Below are 25,990 nucleotides of genomic sequence, written 5' to 3'. Positions count from 1 at the left end.
GGCATTTTGCAAGGTCGGTTGAACGCATTAATAGGGCTCGAGCGAAGCTGAACAAAGAGGTAGGGCGTTTTGTATGTCGTCAAGGTGGTTTTATGGTGCGCCATAGGGAGTTGGAGGCGGCGTCGCCTCAATTGCTCAGGGATGATGAGGTACATCTCAACAAGGTCGGTACGGATTTGTGGGCTTTAGGGCTTCAAGAGGGTTTGAAGACAGCTTTTAGGGTGTGGCAGGACGTCCATAGGTGAGGTGTCTCCTATGTTCATCGGTGGAAGGCTAACGGGGGGTCCTGGAAGGCAATACAATGTTTAATAGGTGCATGACACGTTGGAGCGTGCATCTTATGAGGTTCGGTAAGCTGAAAGCTGGGGGCTCCTGTTGGGCTAAAAAGGCCTACAGGGGTAGATGGATATATAGAGCCTGGGTCACATGCTGCTCTGGCCAATCACAGCCATGCCATTAGTAGGCATGGCTGTCATGGCCTCTTGGGGCAAGTAGTATGATGCTTGTTGATTGGCTGCTGTGCAGCCTTTCAAAAAGCGCCAAGAAAGCGTCGAACACCGAACCCGAACCCGAACTTTCACTGAAATGTTCGGGTCCGGGGTCCCAAAATCCTAAAGTTTGGTACGAACCCCAACTTTACAGTTCGGGTTCACTCAACCCTAGTGATGAGTAAAGACAATCTCTGTGGAAGATGTTGGTGCTATATAAGTGAATAAATAAACCTGTAATAAGGAAGAGGGTCCCAAGATTAATGGGGTTGTGCACATTTTGGGGGTGGTGTTTGGTAACTGCCCCCCCTTACCTCTGAAGGGAAGCATACTAACCTGCTTCCCGATGCTGGCTCTCGGCTCCTTCCCTCTCTGGCCTACACTGCTCTGTTTGGGTCCCTGAGTGTAAATTTCCAGTTTGATGATGCTGCAGCAAGCAATTGACCTGCTCCCTTTGCATCATGTGACCATTTGACATGACGCAAGGGGAGAAGATCACCACTGTGGCGAACAATTGGCTGCGGTGGCATCAAACCAGAGGCGGACCAGAGAGTGGAGGAGTCGGGAGCCAGCATTGGGAAGCAGGTAAGTATGCTTTACCAGTTCCTATTTAATAAAGAAGACTACAATGAAAAAACAACACATGTCTATCAATGTATGGTGGGAGCCAATCTCTGGTATTTATAAAGAAGAAGAGAAGGTTCGAAGACTTTCTCTATATAGAAATACACAAAAGTAGGGGTTTTTCTGTTGCTGAGGTAGAGCAAAGCCCAATCTGTTTGTGATGTCGTATGGATCTAATATAAAGAGAAGTGGTTTGACTCTTGCCCTTATAGTGGAAGTTCATCTGAAAAAATATCAAGGATGTGTAACAACGCTGGTTGTTCACAAGACTGCAGAACTGGACTTCACCTATAGCAGTTATCTTTTCCGGGTACTAATGGTGTCTCCCAACACTCCGACACCACAAGGACTTACAGTAGGGCCGAACTGTATAACTGGACAGTGGCAGGAATAATATTATGAAGCATGTATCAACACTGGAAGATAAAAAATATACAGAGGTAGAAACTCACTGATAGATTTATGATGCGGTTGTGAGGACGGTTGGATGTACTGCCAAATTCTCTGAAACGCCTTTGGAGACGGCTTATGGTAGAGAAATGAACATTCATTGCATGGGCAACAGCTCTGGTAGAAATTCCTGCTGTCAGTATGCCAATTGCACGCTCCCTCAAACGTTGCAACACTGTGGCATTGTGCTGTGTGATCAAACTGCACATTTCAGAGTGGCCTTTTATTGTGGGAAGTCTAAGTCATACCTGTGCAATATTCATGCTGTCTAATCAGCACCTTGATATGCCACACCTGTGAGGTGGGATGGATTATCTCGGCAAAGGAGAAGTTCTCACTAACACAGATTTAGACAGATTTGTGAACAATATTTGAGAGTAATGGGTCTTTTGTGTATGTAGAAAATGTTTCAGATCTTTGAGTTCAGCTCTTGCAAAATGGGAGCAAAACTGAAAGTGTTGCGTTTATATTTTTGATCAGTGTAAGTAGTATCCCAACAATAAACTTGGTATAATATGTAGCTTAGCACAAAGTGGTACATCACTGTTTATTATACCAGCAGCAATATTGTAAGGGCTTCTCAACCAAATAGTGTGGCTGTTATCATATACTACTCAGGGCTAAAGCAGTGATAGTTTCACCCTGTATCTTAGGCTTGTAGGACACCGGCAGATGTCTTGCAGATAACGATTATAGATTACGATTTTGCCACTAGTTAGCGACCAAAAATGTGCTTATTACATAGAGCGATGTATGCTCGTTAATCATTCGCTACAAAGTACCGCGCCTCTATGTGATCTGCAAGCGAGTAGACCACTCCATATTATATGAACAGATCTGTGACTGAGGAAAGATTTTTTTTTTAGCAGGATAAAAGATCACGATTGGTGAGAAACTAGCAATTTCCAACTCATCATTTAATCGCTCCTACTTATTATTTCTCGGGAGGCTTGTTCAATTTTGTTAGCTTTAACGACATTCGGTACGATATTTGCTCTATCTAATATAGGCTTTTGGTATTCCACAGATATTATGTATTGCCTCTATCAGCAGCCACTGAACAGATGGTGCTAATAAAAAATTCCCTCTTCAAGCTCCTCCAACATGTTTCACCAGACCAGCGGCTTCTTCAGGGGTGGAGCTTATAGCACATTTTTGCCCAATTTGGCACATTTAGTTCTTGAAATGGTTTAGCACTCACTTTTTGATGTAAAACAAATTTCACTTTATTGCCATGAACAAAATACAGGCAGATGTGACGCGTTTCGGCTTAAAAGGCTGTTTAGCCGAAACGTGTCACATTTGCTTGTATTTTGTTTATGGAAATAAAGTGAAGATTGTTTTGCATTAAAAAGTGAGTACTGATCCACTTCTTCCACTTGGCTGTATGGGTCTGCAACCTAGGATATGAGCACCCCCTTCTTCTAAAGTGCCAACTGATTATTTTGACATCTAGTTCTTGAGACATCCTCTGCACCTAGCTCAACAAGGAGGCATGGCTTACTGGAAATGGAGTGTGACTTTGTGGAAAGGGGTTGTAGTCTAATATGCAACATTTAGCACCAAAATTGTGCCACAATTCTGGCGTAAAATTGTCTCAAAAGGGTACCTTCACACTAGCGTTTTTGTTTTCCGGTATTGAGTTCCGTCACAGGAGCGCAATACCGGAAAAGAACTGATCAGTTTTATCCCCATGCATTCGGAATGGAGAGCAATCCGTTCAGTATGCATCAGGATGTCTTCAGTTCAGTCACTGAACGGCGTTTTGGACAGAGGAAATACCACAGCATGCTGCAGTATTATCTCTCTCCAAAATCACGGATCAGTTGCCGTTGTATTAGTGCTGGATCTGGCATTAAGAATACCGCAATGCTGGATCCATCCTGCATGCGCAGACCGGTAAAAATGTGAAAAAAATTTGAAACTGATCCGTTTGTCCATATGACAAACGGAGAGACGGATCCTTTCTTGCAATGCATTTGTGAGACGGATCCGCATCCGGATCCGTCTACAAATGCTGTCCATTTGCATGCAGATTGCCTGATCCGGCAGGCAGTTCCGGTGATGGAACTGCTTGCCGGATCACTCTGCCGCAGGTGTGAAAGTAGCCTAAACAACCCTCTGGTCCAGCCTATCTAATTTTATGCCTAAAGGATTATAAAAACTGCGCCACTGTGTTGAATAAAAGGTTTCCAGGGATTTATTTTTGTCTGTTATCATGTTCTACTGAATCACTAACCTGATGGAACCTTTCGGCATAGGAGATACACCTACGTAGATTGTATCCATGGGTACAAGTGCTGAGATACTGACACTAGATTACAGTTAGGGCGCTGCTTCTAATTCTGCACCATTTTGTTGCCTTTTATTTTACACATATTATTTGCCTTTATCTTAGCTCAAAATGCCCTAGAAGGTCTGGACACTGGAATCTGTATCTTGTGCCCATTCCTTTCTTGTCTCCCAAGCCTTCATTGTAGCTGTTTGGAAATGACTCTGTTCTGAATAAACAGCCGGCATAAGTGCTGAATTATTGGTGACATCTCCGGGTTAAGGGTTAATATTCTTACTATATTCTCACAAGTATTCACACGTCATAAATTTCTCTTTTGTTTACAAAAGTTTTGTGTCGCTGTTGGCAGCACCAAAATGGTATAATATTAACATCCTAGTGACTTATATGGTAAAACTGTTCAACAAATGATCCGAGAATTTCTCTTTTTATGGTGCGGAACTTGCTAAGACTGAAATTGGGAACTTCATTTGTATATTTTTTTATTTGACTTGAATGATTTGCTGTGCTGTTTATTTACCTCAAATAATACCCCAGGCCATCTTAGTATTAGTTAATCGTAAATTTGATCAGAATGATCAATACACAAATTAGGCTACTTTCACACTGGCGTTTCTGGGTCCGCCTGTGAGATCCGTTTCAAGGCTCTCATAAGCGGCCCCAAACGGATCAGTTTAGCCCCAATGCATTCTAAATGGATAAGGATCCGTTCAGAATGCATCAGTTTGCCTCCGTTCCGCCTCCATTCCGCTCTGGAGGTGGACACAAAAACGCTGCTTGCAGCGTTTTGGTGTCCGCCTGGTGATGCGGAGCCAAACGGATCCGTCCTGACTTACAATGTAAATCAATGGGGACGGATCAGTTTACATTGACACAATATGGTGCAATTGTAAATGGATCCGTCCCCCATTGACTTTCAATGTAAGTCAGGACGGATCTTTTTGACTTACACTTAGACTTAGACTTTTTTTTGACAGAGTAATGCAGACGGATCAGTTCTGAACGGCTACCAGCGTTTGCATTATAGGTGCGGATCCGTCTGTGCAGATACCAGACGGATCCGCACCTAAACGCAGGTGTGAAAGTAGCCTTATACTCAGTGGTGTAGCTAGAAATGACTGGGCCCCACAGCAAATTTTTGAATGGGGCCCCCCTCCCCCAGTCATTTTTTCGCAACCCCTTCCTTTCATGCCGCCATTCCTGTGGCTAGTAAAGATCGCTCTCTCAGCGAGAGTGCATTTTGTCCTGCAAACAACAAGCCCTATCAGTTATCAATTTGATAAGAATTGAGCTATAATGTGTTCTGTGAGGTCAAGAGATCAGAGATAAGAGCTCTAAATGAGTATCAGATGACACAGAAAGTCACAGTTTGCGGACTGATTTTTTTTAACCCTTGTACGTCAGAAGGACATTTAAAAAAAAAGACCAATTGAAAAAATGTTTTTTATCCCAAAATGAGTAAAATGTGATAATAAAAAATGTCTCTGAAGGTGTACATAGCCTTTAAAGGTTTTCTGTCACCACAATTAACCCTATTAAACTGGCTGACGTTAGTGATGTGCTAATGTCAGCAGACCCTAACTCTACTATTTTTATGCCTATGGATGCCCCGGTTACTGTACAATTTTAACTTTGATGATATGTAGGAGCAGGTGGGGCGTTGCTCTTGCTCCTAGAGGCTCCGTTCTCCCACCTCAAGTCACGCCCTGCCGTCCTTGATTGACAGGGCCAGGCAGCGTTCGTCTCCTCCTGACGGCCCTGTGTGCTGGGACTGCGCAGGCGCGAGATTTATCCAGCGCACAGGGCTGGCAGGAGAAGACAAACGCTGGCCATGTCAATCAAGGACGGCAGGGCGTGACTTGAGGTGGGAGAACGGAGCCTCTAGGAGCAGGAGCAACGCCACCCCCGCTCCTAGATGCTCATTTTCCAGGGATCTCAAGTCTCCCGGAGGTTCAGGGAGTCTCCCGCTATTAGATAGCGGCTCCCTGACACCAGCATGTGAGACAATATATCCCGGAAAGGTTTACCGATAGCAGAGCAGAGAGATAAGAGAAGTGACAGGACAGAGTTTAGATTGTAGGTTGAATTAACCCTTTAGGGTCAAATTGGCTTCTCAGGGAGATATATATGTTAAAGGCATCCCTTCTTCTGTCTCATTCAGTAGCTATATAACTATTGAGAGAGATGTATTTTTTTTAAATACATTTACACATTTAACCCTCCATTTTAATTATATTATTTACCCCAGTGTTAAATTCACCCCCTCGGATGCATGTTTTTTTCCTACAGTGGGGTAGATAATTCCAGACAGGGTTTTATAGAATAAACTTCCTGACTCAGACCAAGAGCCGACTCAGCGAGTCAGCAAGTGAATCGAAGCATCCGCGCAGGCGCATTGCGCAACCTAAGCTTTGGTTCACTTGTTTCTTGTCAGCTCAGCGAGTGAACCGAAGATTCGATTCATGTGAAAGATCCGAACTTCCCATCTCTAGTTTACTCGCAGTAAACCTTTCCGGCAACCTGTAGCAGTGTCCCCTTCTCGGCGCGTGCGCACAGTGCAAGAAGAAGCCGATGCCAGCAGTCCGCAACGGCGCATCAGGCTTAGCCTGTGCGCACGCGCGGGATCTCAAAGCGGGAGGAGGGGGAGGGAGGGAGAGGCGGCACTGAGGAGTAGAAGGCGGCGCTGGGCACGAACGGCGATGCGTGCGGCCGGTCACCATGCATCTACAGACCTCCCCTGCTTGGGCACCTTAATTCAATGATTGACAAGTTAGTAGAACCTGTTTTTCCGCAGAATAAAGCCACAAATAGCTTTTATAAGGCCACCTTAGAAATCAGAATGCTACCCTGAACATGAGCATGTGTTTAGCTCACAGGGCTTATAGGTGGTGACAGAATCCCTTTAATCATATACATAAATAGGATAATTTGGGGCAGGGTAATGAGCCCAGTCCTCCACACCATAGAGCAAAGTGTGCAGATACTGCATATGTCTGGAAAATGTAATAAAAAGTTTGTGAAAGAAAAAAAAAAGAAAACCTCCCTGAAATGAGAAGTGCACCTCCCTGAAATGAGTTTTTGCAGGTTGGGATGTCTGATTTGCATATCATCAAAGTTAAAATTGTACAGTAACCGGGGCATCCATAAGCATAAAAATAGTAGAGTAGGGTCTGCTGACATTAGCACATCGCTAATGTCAGCCAGTTTAATAGGGTTAATGCTGGTGACAGAAACCCTTTAAAGGGCATCTGTCAGCAGATTTGTACCTCAGCTCTCTCTGCAAGCGTGCCTTCTGCCCTTTGATTGACAGGGCCAGTCAATCAAAGTGCAGAGGGCCCGGATGTTTCAGAGAGAGTTGAGCCTCTAGCAGTAACGGCAACGCCCCCGTTGCTCCTAGAGTCTCATTTGCATATATTAAAACTTAATTTTTCTCAGCAATGCGGACACATATGAACATGGGACCAACACAGATGCCTTCAGCTGCCAAGCGGACATGTAACAGGTTAGCTAGCTTCATAGGTACAAATCTGCTGACAGATGCCATTTTAGAATAATAATGGACATTGGACACATTATAAATTGTGTAATGATCAGTCTTTTTCGTCTAGTGTTAAGGAGGAAATTCTTAATTTGTGTGTTTTATTTTCAGCTCTCTTGGTGAGGTTTCTTACTAAACGATTTATTTGGGAATATGACCCGACTTTAGGTAAGATACATTATTATATGGTCTATTTGAAAGTTATCATTTACAATTGACTTTAGAAGTGACTGCAACCTACTTCTATAATTGTCAACCAATATTAACCGGACAGAATGATATCAAAACATCGGACCCCCAAGGGCAAGGAGTCATAATAATCACCCAAAAAAATGAAACTAACTTTCGTATGTATGAAAATCCAAAAAGCTTTATTGTAAATATATATATAAACAGTACATACATGTATTATAAAACAGGCAGCACAAGGCGGGACACACAGATGAGGAGCAGGACCCAAGGAGAGGCCGGGAGATCAGTGCAAAAAAATACAGGGAAAAAGAATACTAGCTGAAAGAGCATACCTCAGAGTCTCATAGCAGCAACGCCCCAAACACAATGCAACAGAGGCGATTGTGGAGACTGAGGTTTAAGATGGAAGGAACACAGAGGAACACAATTAAACATACCCTGAATGGTGCAAAGATCTCTCGGCCAACTCCTAACCCAACGTCGTTTCGCCAGTAGATCTGGCTTCTTCCGGAAGAAGCCAGATCTACTGGCGAAACGACGTTGGGTTAGGAGTTGGCCGAGAGATCTTTGCACCATTCAGGGTATGTTTAATTGTGTTCCTTTGTGTTCCTTCCATCTTAAACCTCAGTCTCCACAATCGCCTCTGTTGCATTGTGTTTGGGGCGTTGCTGCTATGAGACTCTGAGGTATGATCTTTCAGCTAGTATTCTTTTTCCCTGTATTTTTTTGCACTGATCTCCCGGCCTCTCCTTGGGTCCTGCTCCTCATCTGTGTGTCCCGCCTTGTGCTGCCTGTTTTATAATACATGTATGTACTGTTTATATATATTTACAATAAAGCTTTTTGGATTTTCATACATACAAAAGTTAGTTTCATTTTTTTTGGTGACTACTTCTATAGTTGTTAAAACAACTCTGCGATGTTAATATTCATTGCTCGATTTTACCTTAGCGTATGCATTTACTTCTCCATTGAGCCCAGACTACCTTGATGACTTCCCCTCATGACTGCAGAATTTACTGCTGAGACATCGTTGGCTGCTCTCTTGAATTTAGTCACCGCTCCATAGCATCTTCATCCTCTCCATTCCTTTTCTCTCTTTAGACCTGCATTAGTGACATGCCTCCTTCCTTTCTGGTCATGTAACCTATCAGGGGCAACTCCATTCTAGACAGGACCCTTTCACACTCCTCTCCGGTGCAGGACCATTGCTTTTGTTACACGAAAGATTCACTCCTTTCAGTGGTCAGCTCCTCCCTGGCTGCTTTGCCACTGCCTGGACTGGAGCTGTCAATGAAAGCAGCAAAGTTGCGGCTGACCACAGAAATGAGTGGAGCTTGGGCACAACAAGAGCAATGGTGACGTCCTCATTGCACCACAAGCCTAATTTCCAAATAAATAAAAGGATCATAACTCTGGAACAGAACCTAAGATCAACACAGGAAAAGCTGAATTTAAATCAGGTGAACTACAGCTATGTGTCTATGCAAACAGCTTCATAAGAAGGTTGCTAGTGACATCCTCATCCATGAAATCCAGAATCAGCATATATAGTAGAGAGTTAACTCCATCAGACCGATCAATAAATGCTCATTTAAAATGAGTAAGTGTGTGTCAAGCTTGACATCTTATGGAACCGCAGCCAAGTCTCCTGCTCTCCAGTCTCATTGTATGATTACATTACAGGGAGGGAAGGGCACTCGAAGGAAGTGCCTTTCATTGGAGACCCAGGATCTTTTTCTTAGTGCTTTTATTAAATACCCTGTAGCACATTCCCGACATTTAATTACTGAAGTCCACTTTAATAATTCATCTGCTTGGATTCAGCATGGAGTTAATAAGTGCACATTTATTCATACATTTCCTTACATCTGGAGGACATTGACGTCTTGTCGCCATTTTTATAGTGGGGTGAGTAGTCTCCATTAAATGCATAATAAATTAAATAAGTTGTGTCACCTAAATCATACTGAACACTGAATATATGTACAGTACAAGATGTGCTTGTGGTTTCATGCGTGTTATTCATAGCAATTTTCCCCATCAGAATCTACATACCGGCATCAGACCACAATAGACGATGAAGCAGTTGCCATGGAGTTGCTCGACACTGCTGGTCAGGTAAACTATTTGTTGTCTGTCTATTGACCAGAATTTAGTGCTTGAAAGGCTTAAAGGGATATTTCAGTGTAAAAGATATGCTTTAGTAGCAACCCCTTCCCAGATGTAGATTTCAATAAATTTAACTTTATTAAAAAAAATAGCAGATTTTCCTCTCTTTTGGCATGCTTTCCCAAAGACAGGAAGTCATGTAGTTCCATCATTCTCAAAGCAGGAGGAAACGTTTTCTCTCTCCCCTGTGTGAAGACGTCATGTGTCAATGGGGTTTCAATCAGATCAACACCGTGTCTAAGCCTCTCCCGTATGGTCCATCCCCTCCCTGCCTGATTAGAATATCTACCCGCCTCCCAGTTGGGGCCTCCAGCAGCAATTTCATCCCAGTTCATGGGACCTTTTATCCCCACCACTGATTATAGTCTAGCCTACTATACCATCTAACCCCGACCTGTTTCATTATGTTCCTCTGTTAACCTGTTCACTTTCCCATGCCACCTCTGCCCTCAAAGGGGTTGTCCCATGAAAACTGTTTTCAAACCAGTACCTGGATATGAATACTTTTGTAATTGCATGTAATTAAAAATATAGCATAGCCACTGAGTTTTTCACTGAAATCTATCTGTGTAGTGCTACCTGCTCTTTGTACTTTTTCTTATTTCTCTGACTTGTAGTCGTTGGAATTGGTTAGTACAGTGCTGCTTTAAAGGGGTTGTCTCATCATGGACAATGGGGGTATATCGCTAGGATATGCCCCCATTGTCTTATAGGTGCGGGTCTCATCGCTGGGACCCGCACCTATATCAAGAACAGAGCCCCGCAAGGTGGTGGCTGGAGGACTCCGGTCAGGCCACCACCAAGCCGGCTCCCCATAGAAGTGAATGGGAACGTACCGCGCATGCTATTTTCGCCGGCCCCATAGAAAATGAATGGAGGACAACTGCGCATGCGCAGTGTGCCCTCCTTCACTTGTGGGGCTCCGTTCTTGATATAGGTGCGGGTCCCAGCGATATGCCCGCATTGTCCATGATTAGACAACCCCTGTAAAGTGAGTGGGAGCAGTGCTGCAGTAACCAGATCTGGCCACCACACAGTGATGGGAGCTGTGTTGTTCCGGTGCTGGATCCTCTGAAAACAGCAGATTGGAAGGAGTGCCAGGAGTCAGACCTCTGCAAGTCTGACTTTGATGACATATTCTAAGGATAGCCCATCAATAAGTAAGTTCTACATAGAACTGCAGTACAGCGAACGTGCTCTGACCTGCTGCATTCTTCTCTCTCATGACTATGTTGGAAATCTCCTGCAGTGTCTTCTCCCATATCTATCTTCTACTTCCTGAACAGCCAGATAACATTATTATAACACATTAGGAGAGATTTATCAAAACTGCTGTAAAGGAAAACCGGCTTAGTTGCCCATAGAAACCAATCAGATTCCTCCTTTCATTTCAAAAGAACTGATCAGTTTTATCCCCATGCATTTTGTGAAAAACGCAGCATGTTCTATATTCTGCGTTTTTCACGCAGCCCCATACACGTGAATGGGGATTCAGTGAAAAACTTGTTTCCAGATGAAATGCGTTTTTCACTGATGGTTGCTAAGAGATGTTGTTTGTAAACCTTCAGTTTTTTATCACGCGATTGAAAAATGCATCAAAACGCATTGCACCCGCATGAAAAAAACTGAACAACTGAACGCAATCGCGGAGCCAAAATGGTGCGAGTTTCACTTAACGCATCCGGAGCCAATCCATATAGTTCGTGTAAAAGAGGCCTTACAGAGAGGGTTATAAAAGCATAAATTAGTAGCAAATGCTTGAACCGTTGCTGGGTTTATAAATCCAGTTTGACTTTGGGTGCAAATTAATACATCATATGACCAAAAGTATGTGGACACATGACCATTAGGCTGGGTTCACACCTGAGCGTATTCGATAAGCGCTTTTTTACAGGCGTTTTTATCGGGCGTTTTTGAGGCGTATTATGGGGCGTTTTTGTATTTTGGAAACGTGTGTAGTACGCGCGTTTGTGTGATTAATCCAATGAAAAACTGCCACAATACGCACGACAATACGCCCCAAAGAAGCTCCTGTACTTCTTGGGGCGTAGGGCGTTTTACAGTTCGTACGCGCTGTAAAACGCTCAGGTGAGAACCATGCCCATAGGGAAACATTGGTTTTTGCCTGTTGAGCGTTTTACAGGGCGTAGGAACGCGCTGTAAAACGCTTAAGTGTGAACCCAGCCTAACACCTATATGAATTTGTTGAACTCTGTTTTGTGGCAACAATATAGTTGACTCTTCTCTGTCCACACAATTTGGAGGTGGGAAATTGTGCAACATTTTTTAGGTCAGGCACTGAACACAGTTTGTGTTCTAGCTGATCCCAAAGGTATATGATGGGGATGAAGTTTGGGCTCTGTCCAGCCACTATTGTTCCTCTACTTCGAACTTGTCACACTTTGTCATTATGGAGTTCACTTTGTTCACTGGGCGAAGTCATCCTGGAACAGGAAAGAGCCTTAGAGTTAAGTAAAATGTATTTGTATGTTGTTGTACTAGCATCACACTTGACTGGAAATAAGGGGCCAAGTCCTGAAACACAGCCCCATTCCATAATCCCTTCTCTACCAAATTTTACATTTTTGTGGTAATATTTTCAGGGCCACTGCAAAACCTACGTAGTTTGTTCCACCAGACTGTCAGATAGTGAGAGGTGACTCATCACTCCAGACATATATGCACTTCTCCAGAGTCCAGTGGTGGTGTGCGTTACACCACTACACACCTACACCATTGTGCATGGTAATTCTAGGCTTGTGTGCAGCTGATTGACCATGGAAATCTATTTCATGAAGCTCCCTGTCCATACTTCTTTGGCCTCATGCACATGACCATTGTTTTGGTCCGGTCCGAATCCGAGCCGCAGTATTTGTGGCTTGGATGCGGACCCATTCACTTCAATGGGGCCGCAAAAGATGCGGACAGCACTCCATGTGCTGTCCGCATCCGTTGCTCCGTTCCGTGGTCCGCAAAAAATATATAACCTGTCCAATTCTTGTCCGTTTTGCGGACAAGAATAGGCAGTTATATCAATGGCTGTCCGTGCCGTTCCGCAAATGGCGGAACGCACACGGACGCCATCTGTGTTTTGCGGATCTGCAGTTTGCGGACCGCAAAGCACACAATGGTCATGTGCATGAGGCCTTATGCTGATGTCCCTATCAGAGGCAGTTTGTAGTTTTCAGTTTGTAGTAAGTGATGCAACAGATGAAAGGCTATTTTTTTTAGGGACTACACACTTCAATACTTCATGGCCATTTTCTGTGTGTTTTTATTTCCCAGCTGTTGTTACTCCTAGACACTGTAACTCCACAATTATAGCCATTACAGGTTACCGGGGAAGATTTAGCAGATCAGAAATGTCACTGACTTGTGCCAAAATTGACAGGCAATGAAGCCAGGAGTTCCCAGACAGATTTCCATGCCGGTACTTGCCAGACTTGAAGCTCAGCAACATTTGCGGTCCAATGAGGGCAGGCATATTCAGTTTAGAATAGCTGTTGACAGTATAGATAAATTTTTGAAATCATTGCAAATAGTGTGCATCCCGAACATCACTGATGTGAGAAAAGTTGGGATGATCATGGGAGCACTCGGCTCATGTAATAAAGATTAAGGAGTTAGTGTACTTTCACAGAGTTTCATTTCATTTAATAGAGAATGGTGTAACAAGTGCAAATTTCTAAGTCACTTCATAAAAAATATATATGCCTGCATCCACCTGAAAAAAAAAAGCTGTAAAGTAATGGCCACTAGGAGTCTTATTTCCATCTAAGTTGAAGTCCACTGCTTGTTGTCAGGCAAGATCCATCCCTGGTAACAGAAACTCGGAGGACATCTCAGAGGGAATGGGGAGGTATCAGAGCTAGTTGAGATCGTGAGCCTGATAAAACAACTTCTTCTACACTCCTTCTGAACATCACAGGAGCCTCCTGTTTTTCTGTAAGTGTGATTTGTCCTTCCTTATCAGCTTTCATCTCCCTAGAAGAAAACAAACATAATGGAAAGTGAGGTCCCTGCAGAAGGGAGAGACTCCCTGCTTGTGAGAGAAATTAATCTAGCTGTGTAGTTAAAACAGGCAATAATAAGGCTGAAAGAGACTTTAGGGAAGCCCAAACATAACTGCTCCTTTACAGTTATGATTGTACAAAGAAGCACAGCCATTATGCAACCTTTTTTTGAAAATTCAGGTATGCTTTAAAGATATTGTCTGATCTTGGAGCCAACTACCACTTTGGTCTGGACCTGTGACCTTGAACTTAAAAAAAGAAAGACTCAATTCTCTGCAGTCCTGCCAGTGCTCAGTTCCTGGCTGCTTCCAGTTCCTGCAGTACCAGGAAGTGGCTGGGTCCTGTGACTGCTGCAAACAATCATAGGCCTCACTGGTCACAGTGGCTTGAACATTACATTGCAGCACTGTGGAGACCAGCAAGCAGCTGGGAATGGAACAGTGGTAAGAGCATGGACAGGTGAGTCTTCCTTTTTGATGTTAAAGGACTTCAGGACAGGAGCACAGGTCTGGGCCAGACAACCCTTTTAAGTTTTAATAGACTGAAATTAGAGGGGGTTGTTTTTGTGAATCACAACATGGGAATGTGGTCAACAGGATATATAAGAATCCTATGATAGTGCCACTTTTAAAATAACTGAGATCTTTAGTATGGCACTCAAACTACTAGAAGTGTTTCTCTGTGAAGATTGAATAGCCGTGTACTAGTTTTTTTTGTACCTCTTTGTAATGTGTGTGTTTGAAACACCTTAACTCAAAGATTAGGAGGGACGATCGGTTTACTGTTAATCATATATTGAATTTAAGGGTGCCCACATGTGGAATCTGCATGTGGACTCCCCCTAATGGCTGATAGTTTTAGGCAATCCACATGCAGATCCCATGGCCAGGCATTCTAACCCTGCTAAAATATTATGATTGTCAGAACAAGAATAAGGCCTTTTAAAACTCATTCCATCTTAGTACAGTATTTAGTATGTCATCGTAAAAATCCTAACCTCAACATTAATTGAGTTTCCTCCACCAGGGTAAGTACATAGGAAATTAAAACACTGTGGGGGGGATTTATCCTGTAAATATAAATTAAATGCATCCTCCAGCAGTCTGTGTGTCTAAACTGAAATTGAGATTTTATACATAAATGATGATAAATATGCCAGAGCGGATGGTCCTGCCCCACTACGCCCCCCTTTACAAAGTGGAGAGGACAGCATAGAAATGCCACTTTGACCCAGATATAGGCACAGTTGCACTTAAAAAAACTGGTGTAGGGATGATAAATTCTCCCCTGTAAGTGTGCTTCATGTTGTGGGGTTTTAACATAAAAAGAGCCTTAAAAAGGACCTGATGTTTAGGTGTTTTAATGCATTTTTGCCCATATAGTGGAGCAGATTTATCAAAAACTGGTGTAAAGGAAAACTGTCTTAGTTGTCCATAGCAACCATTCAGACATCAGACCATCTTTCATTTTTTAGAGCTCCTTTGAAAAATGTCAAGTGGAATATGATTGGTTGCTTTTTTGTATTCCTTGTGTTTTTGTTTATTGTAAAGTATTCATGATGCTACAAAAACAAACACCTATTTATCCTGTGTTTAATAACTCCCGAAGGCTTCTGTAGCTGGTGTTTTTTTGCCTAAAAAAGCTGCACAAAACACCACCCCAAAAAAACCCATTAAAATGCCAGAAAAAAAACTATTTGTGACACCAGCTTAAAAAAAAGACAAAATGAAATAATAATGTCAGCACTACACAACACAGCCAACATTATGACCCTTGTCTCCACCACTATACATTAATCCTGGTCGGCTCAAGCAAACAGAACGTGAGATTATTCTTGCTGTGGAGGATTAGTTCACATTATGTTTTTTTAGCTTTGAGATTTACATAAAAAAAATCAGGACTGGAGATGTATTGCGCGTGTGTCCTCTGTAGCAGGAATGAATTTGCTGCATCCTATTAGTAGCTTTATCCCTTCTGCTCCCACGCAGGAATCAAGAGTTTCTATTGAGCACATCAGGAACGGGTGTCCTTGGGGAAAATCAAAGGGCTTTTTAAAAGAAATTGTTCATACTGTTTTACCACTGGTGTATAATGGAAGCTAAGTTGCCTGCTGAGGTATTTGTGCTCATGTTATAAATGGTAAATGATTTATTTCTGCACAGTCTATGTCTGAAGGCTACTGGTGAATATATTCATGGGATTTGATGTACATCTACTCAGGGTATGTCCGCATCTGCGGCGTGCCCGATCTGTTGCATGCTTTTTGTCAGTCTGAAACCCAGAAAGCGGCTGGATCACCACTGGACCCCATTATAGTCAATGGGGATCCGGCGGTGAACTGTAGAATCTGGCAATGCCACATCTGGTGAAAACCGGCAGAGGGCAGCCAGCCTCATCTGCTGCTGCATATGCAAACGTACCCTCACAAAGGGTACCCTCATCAAAGCTTTAGTACACTGCACATAGTATTTATTTTTGCTGAAGGTTTGATGTGGACTTTAGATTAAGATTTTATGGGGTTTCTGTTTTGAGTCTTGATCTTGTAGATCCTAATCTTTTTTAACAAATCTCTTTTTATTGAACTTTGTGGATATGACAAATGAGCATATACAGACAGTATACAGAGATCACCAGATAAGTCGATGAGACACAGATCATTGTACAGTCATATAGTTATTGGTCAAGTTCCATGCAACATCATGTACATTATATAAAACCTTCAGAGGCCATCCGCCTGACAACACAGGAGACATGGATCATATAGCATCATTAGCATGGTACAATAAGCGAACAGCTGGTTATCTAAGTACACATGTGGAGAAAAGATAGAGGGGGGGGTTTAGGGGAATCAGGGGAGGGGGAGGGGGAGGGGGGGTGTCGACCAAGATCCCCATATGTATTGAGATACATGTGAAATCATTATAGAAGACGTATAAAACTTTGAACATCTGTTGGTCTTATCAAGACTCACTTCTTTGTGTCTAGTTCCATTTTCTCCTTTACATGTGCTAACCACGGTTATCATACGTTTAGGAAAGCTTTCCTAGTCTTGTTTTCCCAGCTAGCTAGCACCCTCCATACGACATAAGTTTGACATCTTATCATACCACATAGAGATAGTCGGGGGGTCCGCCTCTCTCCACCTCAGCGGAATGAGTAACTTTGCTGCCGTGATCATGTGAGTGGCAAAATTCGATTTATTTGGTCTAAAGTCAGCTTCTGGTAACCAAAGTAGTACTAATGGGGCAGATAGCTTTATCTTATTGGGACATACTTTATTAATTATAAGTTCTATCTCTGACCAGAACTCTTTAAATTTGGGGCAGAACCACCAAATATCTGAGATGTTACCAATTCCTAATGAGCACCTTCAACATTGATCTGAGGGAGACAGATTAATTCAGTGGAGGAACTTTGGGGTCCTATACCACCTAGAAAGTGTTTTAAAGGAATTTTCCTGAATTCTGACACATTTAGAGAACCCATGTGAGTGAGCAAGGATGGAGGATATACTGCTCTTATCTAGTTTAATGTTCAACTCTCGTTCCCAGTTTTTTAGATAGCTAGGTTCTTGAGGATCTCCAGGCGTCAACAGCTGTCTATACACCGTGGAAAGGCATTTAGCTGGTAGAGTGGGCAATGGTACAAAGTTTTCTAACCATGAAGGATCAGGCAGGGGCAAATGGTTGGACCTTTTGAAACAGGTACAGGATTTTTCAAAATCCTGACAACGGTCTATAAGATCATTGTCATGGCAGCAATAAGTAGTCATCACCATCTGTTACCTATGTGGGAGACCAAGATAACTTAGAAACTGTTGACTAAAGTGTATCTCTCATCAATTTCCGGAGATTAACCAGCATTACTATAAAGAGGTTGACCCACAGGATAGGTATGAACGCTAGAGTAATCGGACAGCTTCGTCCTGACCGATTACAATTAGTTCTGAGTGGCAGGGGCTATATTCGAATTCGCAATATTTCACGAATATTTGGGCGAATATTCCTCATATATTCGCGAATTCAAGATTATTTTCTTGATTGCGAAAAATCGGCAATGTAATATTCGTGTAATGCGTGCGAAATACAGGCGTGGGTCACTTTTGCTACATTTTCCAAGCTGCTAGAAGTTTCCTGAGACTGGAGAAAATGGTTGGCACAGCAGAACATTGCAATAGCTTTATATGCAGATAGAGTGCTTCGATATATTCGCGATTGCACTAATCAGCACTAATGATGCGAATATTTTGGTGCAATACGTGAAAATTCAGATTTTAGCAGGTTTGCATGTATGTATGGACAGCAGAACCTATCACACTACCTAACACACTGCACTGCAACAGCTACACTATATCAGGATATAACATACACTGACTATCTCCCACTAACTATCTGTATTATATATATAAGCTAACTAACTATCTATCTAATGTAGTGTGGAAAGCACAGAGCACAGCAATGACACTGCTGTCTCTCTCAGAACTTTAAAAAACTGTAGAAAATGGCAGCTGGGGAGGTTCTTATATACTAAAGGGTTAGGAAACTTTCCTATTGGTTGCTAGGGATGTTGCTAAGCTCAGACAAAGACATTACAGCCTTCTCATTGGCCCACCAGCAAGAAGGGAGGTTACTCATGAAAAAATAATCTAGAATATTCGAAATTACGAATATATCACTATATTCTAAATATTCGTGAATTCTCAAAGTGCATATATTCGCGCTTAATATTCGCAATTCAAATATTCGGGCCCAACACTAATCACAATAAGGTTCCAAGTTCCTTATGTGAATGGAGTGGTAGTGTGCTGTGTTACCACTGCTCTATTCACTTCTGTGTGGCTGCCGGAGATAGCTCAGTGCCTAAAGGGATTAACCCATAAACAACATTTATCACCTATCCACATGATGGGTGATAAAATGAATGACCTCCATGGGTCGGCTGGCTGGAACAACCACTGGTCAGAAGAACAGGGCGTCACACAGGGGTCTCCAAATCCCCTGTCTGAATGGACATATTGCTTTATGGGGCACTTATTTACATGATATCTTTTACTTTTTTAGTGTCTCTTTTGGATACTTTAAAAAACTTTAACCATGGGTGTAACTATCAGGGTAGCAGGCATATCAGCTGCTACCAGGGGCCACAATAACTAAGGGGGTCCATCTCCACTCAGACATATGTGCAGTTAGTGATGTATATAGACAGTTATAGAGTGCATTACTTTTTGCATTATTTCTGTGCTGTGACATCACTGGTTAATTTCTGTACATCACGGAGAATGTTATCACACCAATGTGACATCACTGTGTGCATTAGGAAAACCAACATAATCATAAGCTCCTCATATCCATGCTGCTAATGGTGGTCCTGGTGGTGTAGGGCCCCAATTTAAGTTTTGCTATGGGTCCTCCATAGATCTTTGTTACTCCTCTGATTAGTGAAGTATGAGCAAGTCTAAAAGGTGGCTTATGAGTTGGGGGCGCATGCGCGCGGCACACGAGGAGGTCATGCTTCCGTGAGCTCCGCTCCGCTTATCGAACCAACCCTGATCTAAGCGCCTTTTATCAGGCTCCACTAAGCCTAAAAATCGATGCAGGGAACCCCGAAGATGACCCGCACCAAAGGGAGGTCAAGAATACTGGGTACCCCAGTCCCATCGCAAACTATACCGGAGATCTTCTGACAGACCAGACAGACTGTCATGGCGGATGTTATAACAGACGCCGCCAGCCCTACATCCTCGGATGGCGGCGGGCCCTCTCCGGATGTGGCTGCTTGCCATACAGGTCAGGAAGATGTATACAAGAATATAGCTGCTCTGTTTAAAGCGGAACTGTCCCAAGCCGTCTCAGAATTTTCCCGCCAGATACAAGATCTGGGAAACAGAGTCTCGGATTTAGAGATGAGGATGGACGATATGTCCGACGCCTTGGGCTGTGACAAAGAGGACATTAACAACCATGACGCTCAATTAGCAGAGCTGGAGCTTAAAATAGAAGACCTTGAAAATAGGTCCAGGAGGGGTAACCTGCGGGTCAGGGGCCTCCCTGAATCGTATACCGATTTACAAGCCACCCTCTCCACTCTGTTTACAGCTCTCCTACCGCTGACAGAACTCTCCCTTCTGAAGATGGATAGAGTCCACAGGGCTCTGGGGAAACCTCGCAGTCTGAACCTCCCAAGGGATATAATCCTTAAATTTCATCACCCGGAGACGACAGATAAAGTCCTAGCAGCAGCCAGGGATCTGTCTGACTTACCTGGACTTCCACCTTCAGTCCATCTTTATGCGGACCTAGCACCATCCACACTCCGAAGACGCCGAGAGATGAGATCGGTTACACAGTCCCTGCAGAAGGCACATATCCGATACAGGTGGGGATTCCCCTTCAACCTGACTTTCCAGCTGAACTCTCGCCTTCACACAGTGCACTCGCCGGCGGAGGGACTGGAAGCTTTGCAGCGCGCAGGGATCCCCTGCGAACACCACGCTCCTCTATCCTCCTTGCCGAAACCACAGCGTCCAGCTAGAGTCTGGACCAAAGTCCCTTCGGCTCCTGGTGGTCTGAACAGATCGAGAATCACTTGAATCACCTGAACTTTCTACTCTATTCAGCTGAATAGCGGTATTGCTCAGCCTTTCTTTACCTGGTCTCTTCGGGGACTCCTGTTACATATCCTGAAAATCACACTAGGCCTGTTCCATTAATCCAGGGACTCGATAAAGCGGTTTTTCATGCTGTCCCTGATCCTGGGATCCTGTGAGAGTGTAATGTTGGCTACCTTGAGGCTACTCACATATCCCATCCATTAATATCTTTTGTTTTGGGCTTAATAGCTCAACTTGTTCTTCTGCGTTTTTTTATGTTAATCTCCTGTTTAACTGTATTGTTTTATTGCTCTTGGAGACCATGCTTAGGGTTATTAATGTAAGTGTACAAGTGGGAGGGATTACTGAGGTTCAGTTAACCCTGGGAGCGGATGACGTCTGGCGTTCCCTTTATATTGGAAGTGTGACACTGTCCTGTCATTATGTGCAAATTGCTCTCTCATAATGTGAGGGGCTTAAATTCCCCTCGAAAAAGAAAGACAGCCTTTTCGATATATCTTAAACATATGCCTGACGTCATCTGTTTGCAGGAGACTCATTTCACCCACACATCCCATCCTAGGTATTTTCATCCACAATACTCCAGTTTTTACTCTTCTACATTCACTTCAAAATGTCGGGGGGTAGTAACGTTACTGAGAAACTCCTTCCCTTTCACTGTCACCCAGACATGCATTGATCCGGATGGGAGATACGTTATTGTTGTAGGGACTTACAGAGAGGAATCTCTTTGCCTAGTTAATTCGTATACCCCTACGGAGAACCCTATTGCCTTTTTTGAAAATGTGGGAAGGGTGATTGAAACCCTTACTTTTCATAAACTAGTGTGGTGTGGGGATTTTAACTTCACCATCCATCCCGTACTAGACCGCACTGCCCCACCCACAATCCCACACTCTGCGACATTGATGAGTAGGATTAATCGAGTTCTTCAATCTCTATCGTTGGCTGACACATGGAGGGAGCATAATGGCTCACAAACAAGCTACACCTATTATTCCTCAGCTCACCGAGTGTATTCACGCATAGACATGATTCTGGCTTCCACCTCTCTCCTCCCCTATATGTCTTATTCTAGACATGTAGTATCTTCATGGTCAGACCATGATATGGTTATCTCAGATTTTACAGACCCTCAACATAATTATACCCCGTTTCATTGGAGGCTAAACGAATCGCTCTTGACTCATCCAGCTCAATTTACTCAACTGCAGGATGACCTCTCGAGCTTTCTCGCTGAGAACGTCTCCCCTGAAATCAACCCTATGACACTATGGCTGACACACAAAGCCTATATGAGGGGCAGGTTGATAAGTTTAGCATCCAAGAGAAAGAGGGAGCGTACCCAAGCCCAAGCTGGTCTGGAAGCCAAGTTAAGCAGGCTAGTCTGGGCCCATCAAAGATCCCCATCACTGTACCTACTCAAAGCGATAAAAGATGTGAAACAGCAGCTTAACATGATTCTCACAAATAATACAGAAAAAGCCCTCAGATGGACGAACTCCTTTTATTATAAGTATGCCAATAAGCCGGACAAACTACTAGCTAACCAGCTTAAAGCTAAGCAAAGGATTAATCATGTCTTCAAAATAAGTACGAGATCTGGCCAAACCACTTCAAACCCAGATGCCATCTACACTACATTCCAAAAATTCTATATACACCTCTAGTCTGCCCCTGCAGGAGATTCTAGCTCACAGACGAACGATTTCCTATCGTCAGCACGTCTCCCGGTCTTGTCCCCTGAGTCCCAGTCTGAACTTAGCAACCCTATCTCAGTAGAGGAAGTGGAACACGCCATTAAATCCTTAAAATTAGGCAAAGCACCGGGCCCAGATGGATACTCTGCCTTGTACTATAAAAAATTTGCTCCTTTGCTTATCCCCCATATAGCTAATTATTGTAACCACCTGATGCAAGGTTCTACCCCGCCAGAGGAATTCCTAAAAGCTTCTATCACAGTCATTCCTAAACCCAACAAAGACCCTTTACTACCATCTAACTATAGGCCAATTTCACTACTGAATCTTGATAACAAACTGTTCACTTCTATTCTGGCTAGGAGACTCAACAGATTCCTCCCGAGCCTTATACATTAGGATCAGGTCCGTTTCATACCAGGTAGGGAAATATTAGAAAAATCCTTAACATTATACAAACTTCCAACAAAACTAAAGTCCCATTAGCCCTGTTAGCCCTTGATATCGAGAAGGCCTTTGATACCGTCACTTGGCCATATCTGTACAATGTCCTTTCAAAAATGGGAATTAAGGGCCCCTTCCTGGCAGCTATTCAAGGTCTTTATTCTAAGCCAGAGGCTTGTCTTAAACTACCCACCACAAGGGTCTCCCATATCCCAATCAGAAGAGGTACGAGGCAAGGATGCCCCCTTTCCCCAGCCCTATTTGCCTTAGCCATGGAACCCTTAGCAAGCCATATGAGATCCCACCCCGACATTAAAGGCTTATCTATTGGGGGAACGGAATATAAACTAAGTCTCTTCGCTGATGACCTTTTATTATCTATTACCACCCCCATTATTTCCTTTCCTTCCCTCTTAAAACTTTTAGAATCCTTCACTGAAGCTTCAGGCCTCTCCATTAACCACACCAAATCTGAAATGCTCCTATGTAACACCTCTTCCTCCACTAAATCATCACTACTCCAAAATTTCCCATTCCAGCACAGACCTCAGCACATCTCTTATCTAGGAGTTATGTTACCAAAGGCCCTTGACATGGTTTATAGAACTAATTACTTACCTATGTATAGAAAGATACGGCAGGATTTGGTGACATGGAAAACCTTACAGACCTCATGGGTGGGTAGGATTAACATCGTCAGGATGGTAGTCCTCCCAAGACTCCTATACCTATTTAGACCTCTACCAACCCCAGTCCTAGTGAGGGACCTGAGATCCGTTCAGAGAGATGTGATGAAGTTTATCTGGGCTAACAAGCGTTCTCGTATATCCAAGTCGACTATGTGTAGACATAAGTCTCAGGGGGGATTATCAGTACCGTATTTTGTGAAATATTATCAAGCAGCCAGACTGGCCCAGATGTTCTTGACCCATTTAGATCCACGAGAACACCCGCTATGGATCTTACTCGAACGCTCCAATCTTAACCCTTACACATGGAGGGCTCTGATATGGAATACAGCACCTATCCCTTCGGCCTTATGTAACAATTCCCCCCTTCATATTACTCGCTGATACTCTGGAGAGCGGTTAGATTCAAATTTGCTCTCCAATCCAAACCATCTCCATTACTGGGCCTAATAGGAAACCCAGCTTTTCCACCGGGCCTTCAATGCCGCAACCTCAATTGGTGGTCGACTAATCAACTGTGTACGCTGCACAAGTTTCTAATTAGAGGTAAACTGATATCCCTTACAGACTTCAAGGATAGATACTCCCCCCCCCCCCCCGTTAGAGAATACCTTCTCATGAACCAGGTATTTTCATATTTCAGAGCTATTCAGATGCCCAACCCATCCGTGGAATTTACACCGTTCGAGCGTTCTATTACTTACTCACTATATAGACAGGGTCTCCTGTCAAGAATGTATGAGGCCCCCCTCAACTCTATTCCCGAAGGTCATAAACTAGCTTATATGAGAGCTTGGGAGGAAGACATACAGCAAGAATACTCGCAATCCAAATGGTCCCAACGCTCGCAGACTCTTATGAAGGGTACTTGGCAAGTTACACTAGCAGAAACCTCAATAAAAGTGCTTCACAGAACCTACATGGTTCCATCACGGCTACACGGCATATACCCCGAGATATCCCCTATGTGCTTTAGAGGATGTAATGAAGAAGGGTCAATGTTGCATACTTGGTGGTCCTGTTCTGTTGTAAAACGGTTCTGGGTCCAAATAACAAACCTGATATCGTCTGTGTTAGACTGTAGCTTTCCTCTAACATTGCCACTATGCTTACTAGGGGACAAACCCCACTGGCTAACCTATGCAAGATTCAAGCTTTCTCAATACATACTACTAGCAGCTAGAATCCACATAGTTTTTAGATGGCGATCTGACTCCCTATCATTCCAAGCTGTTGTGGATAGGATTAATAAAAGCTTGATATTTGAGAAGTTGTCAGCTATCCGCACCGACACATTTCCCGCTTTTGAGAGGGTGTGGGAACCTTGGCTATCCTCCTCCTACTCTCCAGATTTACGATTTAGTATTTCCCTTTGATCTTATGTTCCCTTTTTCTTTTTTTCTTTCTTTTGTAATCCTGAGCAATGTTGTTGATTCACTGCACTTTCACATCAAACTCAGAAAAATGTGTTAACCCTGACATGTTAATGAGAATGTATCTTATATTATGTATTCCTCCAAGTAATGTTTTTGATTCTGTATAACATATTTTATCATTTACTACTGTAAATGCCTGCTTACCTATGCAAAAATCCAATAAATACCTTTTGAAACGTAAAAGGTGGCTTATGAGTATAAAAGCCATTACTATAGTAATGACTCTTACCAAACTGATTCCGATCATTTTGGTTATAGATACTTTTTAACTAGAGTTGAGCGAACCCGAACTGTAAAGTTCGGGTTCGTACCGAACTTTAGGGTTTTCGGCACCCAGACCCGAACCCGAACATTTACGTTAAAGTTCGGGTTCGGCGATTTTTATGGCGCTTTTTGAAAGGCTGCAAAGCAGACAATCAACAAGCGTCATACTACTTGCCCCAAAAGGCCATCACAGCCATGCCTACTATTGGCATGGCTGTGATTGGCCAACTGCAGCATGTGACCCAGCCTCTATTTAAGCTGGAGTCACGTAGCGCCGCCCGTCACTCTGCTCGGATTAGTGTAGGGAGAGGCTGCAGCTGCTGTGAGAGGAGAGATCAGGGAGAAATCTTATCAAAAACTGGTTTATGTACTCAGCGATCTACAGAAAAAGTGCTTTGTGGGTGCAGTGCACCATTTTTCAAAGCCTGCCCTGAGCTAACTACTGCTGAAAACAAACTTTTTTTTCTTCAGTTAGTCAATATCAATACATGATCGGCAGCCATTTTATGCAACGATAGTGCACCAGCATAGGCTATCTGCAAGTCCAAAAATACAGCTTTGGCATACTGGGGTGAAAAAACCCTCTAATATACTGCACATCTGGGATTACACGTGCATAAGTCACTGTCACATTTAGGCCATAAATACGGCTTTGGCATACTGGGGTGAAAAAAGCCTCTAATATACTGCACATCTGTGATTACATGTGCATAAGTCACTGTCACATTTAGGCCATAAATACGGCTTTGGCATACTGGGGTGAAAAAAGCCTCTAATATACTGCAAATCTGGGATTACACGTGCATAAGTCACTGTCACATTTAGGCCGTAAATACGGCTTTGGCATACTGGGGTGAAAAAAAAACCTGATATACTGCACATCTGGGATAAGACGTGCATGACGTGAGTGTCACATTTAGGTCACAAATACCGCTTATGTCATATAGAGTTAAAAAAAATTTTTTTTAGTGCAATACCCTACATCAGGGTTTATATTGGCGGTTAATTATTTTTAACATACTTAACCACTTTTTATTTTGCTTTGTGAACGCTAACTATGAGGCAAAGATCTAATAA

The 25,990-nt window shown here is 43.2% G+C and overlaps 1 protein-coding gene across 3 annotated transcripts in view; it reads left to right on the top strand.

The window, feature by feature from the left end:
* RERG (RAS like estrogen regulated growth inhibitor) overlaps window positions 1-25,990 on the top strand; it is an 81,327-nt gene that overhangs the window by 36,966 nt on the left and 18,371 nt on the right. For all 3 annotated transcript variants that reach the window (XM_040435100.1, XM_040435083.1, XM_040435091.1), the window contains exons 3-4: window positions 7,505-7,561; window positions 9,633-9,706. In XM_040435100.1, coding sequence (XP_040291034.1) covers window positions 7,505-7,561; window positions 9,633-9,706 — 131 coding nt within the window. The remainder of the gene's footprint in view (window positions 1-7,504; window positions 7,562-9,632; window positions 9,707-25,990) is intronic.

Source organism: Bufo bufo, chromosome 1 (assembly GCF_905171765.1).
Source record: "Bufo bufo chromosome 1, aBufBuf1.1, whole genome shotgun sequence".
NCBI classification, from domain to species: domain Eukaryota; kingdom Metazoa; phylum Chordata; class Amphibia; order Anura; family Bufonidae; genus Bufo; species Bufo bufo.
This window is presented reverse-complemented; position numbering and strand designations above follow the sequence as displayed.